General features: G+C 46.0%; 1 protein-coding gene across 3 annotated transcripts in view; it reads right to left on the bottom strand.

Moving 5' to 3' along the window:
- Positions 1–1,104: 1,104 nt before the first annotated feature.
- The window catches only part of SETD3 (SET domain containing 3, actin N3(tau)-histidine methyltransferase), a 69,608-nt gene continuing 62,577 nt past the window's right edge, over positions 1,105–8,135 (bottom strand). For 2 of the 3 annotated variants that reach the window (XM_060003942.1, XM_060003941.1), the window contains exons 10-13: positions 7,337–7,503; positions 6,369–6,454; positions 3,132–3,292; positions 1,105–2,455 (exon numbers count right to left, since the gene is read on the bottom strand). In XM_060003942.1, coding sequence (XP_059859925.1) covers positions 2,009–2,455; positions 3,132–3,292; positions 6,369–6,454; positions 7,337–7,503 — 861 coding nt within the window. In that variant the 3' untranslated portion in view covers positions 1,105–2,008. Of the gene's footprint in view, positions 2,456–3,131; positions 3,293–6,368; positions 6,455–7,336; positions 7,504–8,135 lie in introns of those variants that run through there. The other variant, XR_009518293.1, reaches the window with a different exon arrangement.

Below are 8,135 nucleotides of genomic sequence, written 5' to 3'. Positions count from 1 at the left end.
TCGGGTCCCTGCACCCTCCAGTGGTGCCGTGAGGACCAGGGCTTGTCCTGACCAGCGTCCAGCTCCACCTGAACTCGAATCTTCTCCAGGGAGTATTTTGAAAACTATTCTATCTCATGAGGCTACTTTACATCTGAACTGTGTGTGTGTGTGTGTGTGTGTGTGTGTGTGTGTGTGTGTGTATTTTTTTTCCCCCCCAAAGGACATATATTTAACATTAGACTTGAAAGCTGTCATCCAATGAGAAACTCATCTACAGGCAAATCAGTCATGAGCATTCTTCATCTCTTCTGGGGCTCCTGTTCCAGAGAGAAAACTCCTTGAGTACCACCGTGCTTCTGCCTTTTGGAAATTAGTACGTAGGTTTCCCAGACTACTTCATATCTTTGGTAAAGTATCTCAGGTACAGGGCTGATAGGAGAGCTGATGTCACTGGCATCCTCTTCTGAGGCAGTTCAGATTGTGTTCACATTAACAACATAGGAAGTTACAGGCACCGACCTCACGTAAAGATGAAACCTGTCTCTAGCGTCCAAGGAAGCAGGTACACGTGACATGCGGAGCCCTGGGAGGTGGGGTGTCCTTGGTAGAGAATAAAGCAAGTTATTGGCAGAGCTGTGTCTTCTCCAAGGAGAAACACCGAGAGCACCCTGAAGACTACCTGTGTGCAGCGATGTTTACCGGGACGGTCGGGGGAATAATTCACATAGCCTTTCCCAAAATAAGCGATGTACTTAATAGTCAGGACATCAGAGACGATGTGAACATTTGTAGTTAAGGAAGACTGGCAATCCATAACCTGAAGACTGGTGGCTTTCTGGGGATGGATCCCACCTCACCTCCAGGACACCACCCCAAGCCTCTACTTCCCCTGAAAGTAAGAACTCCTCTTCCTGTGTTCCTCGTGCCACCGGCCCTCCCTGAGCACCTCCTGCAGGCTAGGGAGGGGGCTGAGCACACGCCTCTCGTCCATCTCTGAGTCCCCGGGGGGGAGCAACACACAGCACGGGTCAGGTTCGAAACCCCGTGGATAAGCAGGATGGTTTGCATAAAAGCTCGATTCAAGGGGCCTGTCGCACTCCAAAGAAAAGGAATAGACAAAAATATTAATTACGTTTTCCTTTTAATAAGGCTTTTTACTCAAAAGTGTAGCTTTGAAAATCTCTAGCTTGTTGTGACAACCAGAGAAGCCAGGAGCGGCCTTGCCTTGAACATGGTGCCCTCGCAGCTCCCCGGCACCAGGGCTGGAGGGCAAATGCACCACTTTACAATCAGAGCCAACATTTAAAATTAGGAGGAGGATGCATGTCCTACTTGGATTCAAGGAGAAAGGACAAGTTCTCAATACAGTAAAACAAAACACAAAAAGTAAACAAATCTTTAGAAATCACTAGATGTGTGTGTGTGTGTGTGTGTTTATATAATTAGGATTATCATCAACATTTAAAACTATTAAAAATAAGGTTGCCACCTTACCTTTTCTTTTGGTACTGGGGTGTTATTCTTTTAGGAAAAATTTTTTTTTTTTTTGCCCAGCCTCTCAAGTTTCCTAACCTCAAGCCCGTTTTCCACTGTGCAGCCAAATGCCCCACCTTCGCACTGCACCCCCAGAGCGCCACCGTCAAGCCCCGCTGGCAGGAGGCAGGGCAGGCTTTGATTCTGGTTGTCAAGATGACAGGCCCACAAAAGCACAGCTGACAGAGGAACTGAATTCTTCCCCGGGAAGAAGATACATTTGCCCGCAATGGGTCTGCAGTCTTCCGAGGCACCTCTTCCCCCTCTGTGCTCTGCTCGATAACTTGTTTGTTTGGCCAAGAAGCAAGATGGCAATCTTAATCAGAAAGGGAAGCTAGATTTTTTAAATAACTTAAAAAAATCATTTTTATATAAAGCAGCAAAAACATATTTTCCTCTCTGCAGAAAGAAAACCGTGAACAAGGAAACACAGCGATGTAAACGGGGCCGTTCATACACTTCTGCTAAACTGGGTCCCCCGACAGACTCAGAGCTACTTTCCAACTTCCTCGGCGCTGTCGGAAGAAGATTCTTTGGCGTCTCCGGTCGCTCTTTTACTTTCCTCTTGATTTAAACTTTCCTTTTCCGAACTGGTCCCGTTGGGTATAGAGTTTTCGCCGTTGACCAGCCCGTGCTCTGCAGCCTTTGCCCTGCGGACAGCCTCAGTGAGGGTCAAGGCCTCCTGTGCGCCGGCCTCCCCGTCCGGGTCCCTGAGGACCAGGGGCAGCCGCGAGTCCGCCACGCCCTCCAGCAGCCCCGGGTTACTCTCCTCGTACTTGGGGAGCGGGGCGTGCCCCTCCGCCTGCCTGCGGCAGTGCTCTCGGTTCGCGGCCGCGCTCTTGACCGCTTTTTCCAAGATCTCTTTCTCACCTAAGCGCAACTTGATGGCCATCGTGGCACGAGCGGAAAGGGCGTGGTTTTTCAAGACGGACTTATCTTCCTGGAAAAGGAAACAGAGCAAAATTAACTACAGCAAGTCTAAACCAGCAAAACGATAGTGCCAGAAGGCAGATCAGTTGCTGCCGGGGACGAAGGCATGAGAGAAATTGGGGGTGACGGGGGGCGGGCGGTGACAGAAGGTTCTGGAACTTGACTGTGGAGGTGGCTGCCATGACTGCACGCTTAAACCCAAGCGTACACTTCAGAAGTGTGAATTTTACTCTATGTAAATTATACCTAAGTAAATGATTATAAAACAAAAAAGAAGAGCCTAAACCAAATGGTGCGTGGACACTGACAGAACTTCACTTATCTCTAAACCCTTCTGGCTTGTGCCCTGATGGAGCCCAGGGCTCGGCACCTGGCTGAACGATGACAGGCACTTGAAGTCAGTGACCCAAGAGTAAACTTGTGTTTGTATCATATGAATTAGAAATTATGGAAAAATGTTAAATAATGTAAAAAATTTAGATTCTAATCAACAATGCCTCAGTGTGACTCTTTTGGTAGGGGTAAACATGTAAAATAGAAAAATATTAATAAGTTTAATGAAAAATGTCAAATACACAATGATTTTGCTAAAGCACGACAGTAATTTACATTTAAGAAAGAATATCTTATTAAACATCTTTTAAAACATGACAAAGCACAAATCCTCCCTTAATCAACAGAATTACCTCAATGGTTGTTTTATATGTTTTTAAAAGAAGTGAGGCTCGATCTTCAAGAAATGTCCACAGTTTGACCTCATTGTCCCAGCTAACAGGATACTCAGAGTTCCCCAAGGTGAAGATTCTGTCAATGGCATTATCTCCCAGCAAATGTTCTTTCAATTCTTCTACAAGAACACAAACAGCCATCTGTTAGGGGAAACAGCACTACTTCTCATTTTAACCAGCAGCCACCTCACAAAACATCTTTCCCAACAATGTCATCTTCCTGTGGTGAAGAGTTCTCCCTGATCCATCAGCCAGGCCATGGCTAGGCTCTCCAGAGCAGAGCCAGAGCTGTTTCAGGGGAGAAAGAGGGGAGGTCTTCCTGATTTGGAACCCAGACCAAGCCTTGCTGGGCCAGCCCTCCACACTGTTCACTGTTTTTAAGAGGGATCCCGAGAGCCTTTAGATGGTTTCGGAAGATACTTCTTAAAGACCATCTGTAGCGACACACGCCTTATTTTGACAACACCCCTCTTGCAAACTCTGAGCCCAGTCACAGCAACTGGGTCAAAAAGACATGTAGGTGAGCAACGTAAACTGTGAAAACAAACAACAGCACAACAACCCAGTGATCCTTCTAGACTGAAATCTGACGGATGCTAATTCCAGTAGTTGATCTGACAAAGCTATTTGTCTCGTCTTACAACAAGTAAACCACAAACTGAAACCCAAAAATGGACTAGAAAAATCTTAGTTAATGAAATACGTGTCTATATCCCTCACTTGTCAGGAATTTAAAAAGGAATTACAAATAAACACAAGCGCACATCTCAACTGCCTTCAAATATACGTAAGAAGAGGGAAGAATTCAGCAACTGCTCTGAGCATTTTATCTCCTGGCACATTATCTTCAAAAGACCAAAACATGCCGATCCTATTCATGCTCAAGAAATACAACCGTGCTTCTTATGTAATTATGAGACAGTATCTCTTTCAGAGCAAAACGCCCTACAGCTGTCACTATTTACAATTCAAATGGAGGAACTTCTGCTGCCAGCAAACCAAACTTTTATTAGTATTAGCGAGAGTGATTCAAAGAATGCATCAATTGTCTTGACAAGACAAACTGTCTATGACTAAAGAGAAACTAAAGAGAATCAATGGAGCTAAGATGATTCAAAAGCAGGTTTGCTGGGTTTTTTTTAAGAAAATAGAAGTTAATCTAATATTCAGAAAAGAAATTTCTTAAGTTGCATTTGTTAGCAAAAGGTCATGATGAAATTCAGGATTTTTAGATTTTTGATCCTTCAGTTTATATTCTCTGCATAAAGCAATGAAGGTTTTTAAAATGCTTTTTAAGTGGAAGAAGTTTCTTTTTAGACGCCCCCAACACTAAGGTTACAATTTCTGTTTTCCTCCTCAACCTACCGAGTTGCACCCTTTAATTAACATTGGGAAGGTGAGGGGCTGAAGCAGAGTTTTCTCTCTGCCGCTCTTAACAGTGATACTGGACTGGCTTCACATGCCTGGAGAAATAAAACCCACGAAAGGCCATCACCCTGCCTGGAACACTCAGGAAGTGAACCACAGGCTCTGGGGGCAGGTTTCTTCCCCCTCTTCCCTCTCGCTGACAAGCCCTTCCTGGATTTCCTGCATTCCCTGCCCACCGCAAGAGTGTGGTTTAGTGGCCCCCAGCCTGGCCCCTGGACACCCTGCAGCGCTAGAATCTCTTCCGTGGGCTATCGGTCTTGCAAACCCGCAGGAGCCACGTGGGGGCCTGGGGTACAGGCCCTGAGGTGGCAGAGCTGGGTCCCAAGTCAGGGTCATCGCCGGCCAGCTGAGTGGCCAAGTTATGCTCCTCTTTGCATGGGAGCTTCTACGTCAGTCAAGTGGGAGCCCCACCTCCCTCCAGCAAGGCTGATGAGGATGAACAGAGCCTGCACGACGTTCAGCATCGAGCCCGGCACAGAGAGAGGGCTCCCAAATTATAGGGATTATCATCGTCGTCATCTCTCATCAGGATATAAACTGTGACATTCAACTTTGTAACCCTATATTACACCCAAGAAAAGCCCACGGTTAACCCTTAACTCATGTTCACTAAATTGAAGTGAGGAACCAGCGCCAAAGCACAAAACCACCAGAAGCTCCCACGTGAGTGACAGGGAGTCTAGAGCAGTGTGGCTGCGAGCGAGGGACAAGGACCACCTATCACCTCTCTGGGCTCTGCAGTTGGTTGTCTGTGTTTCAGGACTCAGTTTCTTCTACTTCCAATGTCAAGCCACGACCTGGGCGGCACTTCTCTGGCCGCAGACATGAAGGGAGGGAGCCAGACGGCAGAGACCAGCAGACTCCCTCCACGGGCCGTCATTTCTGCTCCGGCCCCGGGCTGCCCTTGCTCTAGCGCTCCGACAGCTTCCTTCAGAAGAACACTTGTCTGTCTCTTCAGTTAGGTGGCACGCACTCACTGTCACTCATTCCCACCCAATCCGCTGTGCACAGGATCCAGGGTAGTTTACAACAGCAAACTCACACACAATTAAAAATGGAACCTCACAACCAGGGGATTTGGAGGAGTATATTTTCAGATGAAAAGTGAAAACACAACCGCAATAGATCACATCTCAGTGCCAGAGATCCCAAACGGCTTGTCTTAAGGAAACATAAAAGTAATGCTCAATGCATACATTTAACTTTTTGTGCCTGAAATAAGAGGCTGTAGACAGGAATATTTGCAGTTTAAACAGGTTCTGTTTGCAGTGTTATTTACTCCAACTGGATGCCTGGCACTGAAAGGCCTGCTGGCAATCTCGGATTCACACTACAGAGCTGGTTAACAAATGAAGGCCTCTGGCCCGCGTGGGTCATGGCCGACCACCCGACTTCAGTGTCGAATGACCATTCACCGCGAGGACATTTGGGCTCTGTCGTCCCGGGTAACAGGCACATCAGAAGCTCCCATCTACAAGTGTCGAATTTTGATACAGGCAGACAATCCAAGATGTATTAAGTTTTCTTCCAATGCAGTAGAGAATTATTTGTTTATTACAAGCGTATACTGACAACACACTGAGGATTTAATAAAATACTTCCAGGATAAAACAGATCAATTTCTTCTTTCTCCAATATTACCTCTTCCCCCCAAAGTGCTTTAATTTTAAGTAATTTTATCTTTAATCTGAATCCCTCTGTCTCACACTTCATGAATTAAAAAAAGAAAAAAACTCAACTTTTTTTTTTTTTTCTGAAATGATTTACCTTCGGTCATGCAGAAGACTCGGAGAAAAGCCAGAAGTTGGGCAGAGATGGGTGGCTCCGTAAAATGCAATGCAAAGACACTGGAGCTGACGAGAGGAAGAAGAGAGATCAGGCCCTGCTGCAGTGGCCTCCTCGCCCCACAGTGAAATCTCTGAATCTGCACTCCGTGTGTGGTCCTCAGGGAGCCTGGGCCAGCATGAGGGACCCCACCTCCTCACCAGAACTCTAAAAACAGAATTTTCAGCCCTGGCGAAATGCGGAAGGCCTGGGCTGGCCGAGGAGGGTGGCGGTAACCATCACTGCCTGCAGTTCTTAGTCTAATAGCCTTCATCTCGGGTGCACACAACACATCAGGAGAATTAAGCATACCCATGGCTCCTAAGAAAGGTTAACAATAATTTATGTTGAGTTCACATTTTAATCATTAATCAAATATTGACAAGTTCAATAAAAAAAGGTCTAGATAATCCATTTTCATTAAGAATGGTTCTCTCCACTCCCTGGAGAACCAATAAATCATAATTCTTGTCCTTATCATTTTGCACCTCAAATGCAAGAAAATCTTAAGATTTGATTTAACCAGAAATTCTTGAAATCACTGAGTATCATGACTTCATTACAGAAACTAATGGTGGCAAAGAATTAAATGAAACGAATTGATCCAGGTCATTAACCTTTTCAAGGTGAAAGGCATTAATGACGTGGAGACACTTATTTAACTGAACGAGGATTTCAGGCCACATCCCCTGGAACTGGCTGTGGACGCTTCCAGCGACACAATTATGTTGATCTGAAAACGCTGGTAGATCACCATGCATCTCCACGGTTTAACTTTGCAGTATAACAGGGATGAAGGGATAAAGACAAACTACGGTAGAGAAGCTTTATTAACACGCCAGTTAAACACTACGCGACTGGAAATATTTCAAGTACCACAGTAAAGAGCTGACAGATTTTTTTCTACGTACGTTGGGATGCCAGCGCGAGCCAGGACCTCGGCCTTCATGGCGTACAGCCTGTCACTTTTACTCACTCCAAGCTTTATTTTCACTCTGTCGTGTGAATTATTGTCAAAGAAAAAACCACTGTGGATCACAAACTCTGCATTTGACCGAGTGCCATAAAAAATGTAAATCTGAGATGCAGTAAAGAAAAAATAAAGGGATATAAAAGAAACTTAACATCCATTCTCAGTACAGAGCAGGGCAAAGGATCAGTTCTCATATATTTAACACAACTTCACACTAAGGAGACAAACAGCTCTGAGGTGACCATGTCCCTGTCCTGAACATCGTGTGCTGCCGGGCGGGGCCGGGCGGGCTGAGGAGAGCACACGCCGGCCTCCTAGCACCCAGAGGAGCCGGACCCCGTCGTCCCAGCCTTTCTCATACCCCCTCACACTCCCAGTCACAGTGAGACTGCTGCTTTACGACTGCACTTTAAAATTCACCATGTTCTTTTCTCCCTCTCCTTTAACTACAAGAGCGTCTCCTGGAACCAGGGTTTAAGGCAAGTGTCTGTCAGAAATCCACTTCTAGATGCTGCGGCCATTCTGCACTGTCTCCAGGCACTTTGTTAGGCTAGTATTTTTCACTCTGTCCCAGCTCGAACATCAGTGGTCTGTGTCGGTTCTGTCTTTTGTGTTCCCTGCTTGGTCACAGGACTGCCAGGCAGAGTGCAGATGTCCATTCGCGCACATGTTCAACCCCACCCCAAATATTACTTAAAACTTCACAGATTAAAGTGAAAGTACAAGAAGGCAGCTCT

The sequence above is a fragment of the Delphinus delphis genome, chromosome 2 (assembly GCF_949987515.2).
Source record: "Delphinus delphis chromosome 2, mDelDel1.2, whole genome shotgun sequence".
NCBI lineage: Eukaryota > Metazoa > Chordata > Mammalia > Artiodactyla > Delphinidae > Delphinus > Delphinus delphis.
This window is presented reverse-complemented; position numbering and strand designations above follow the sequence as displayed.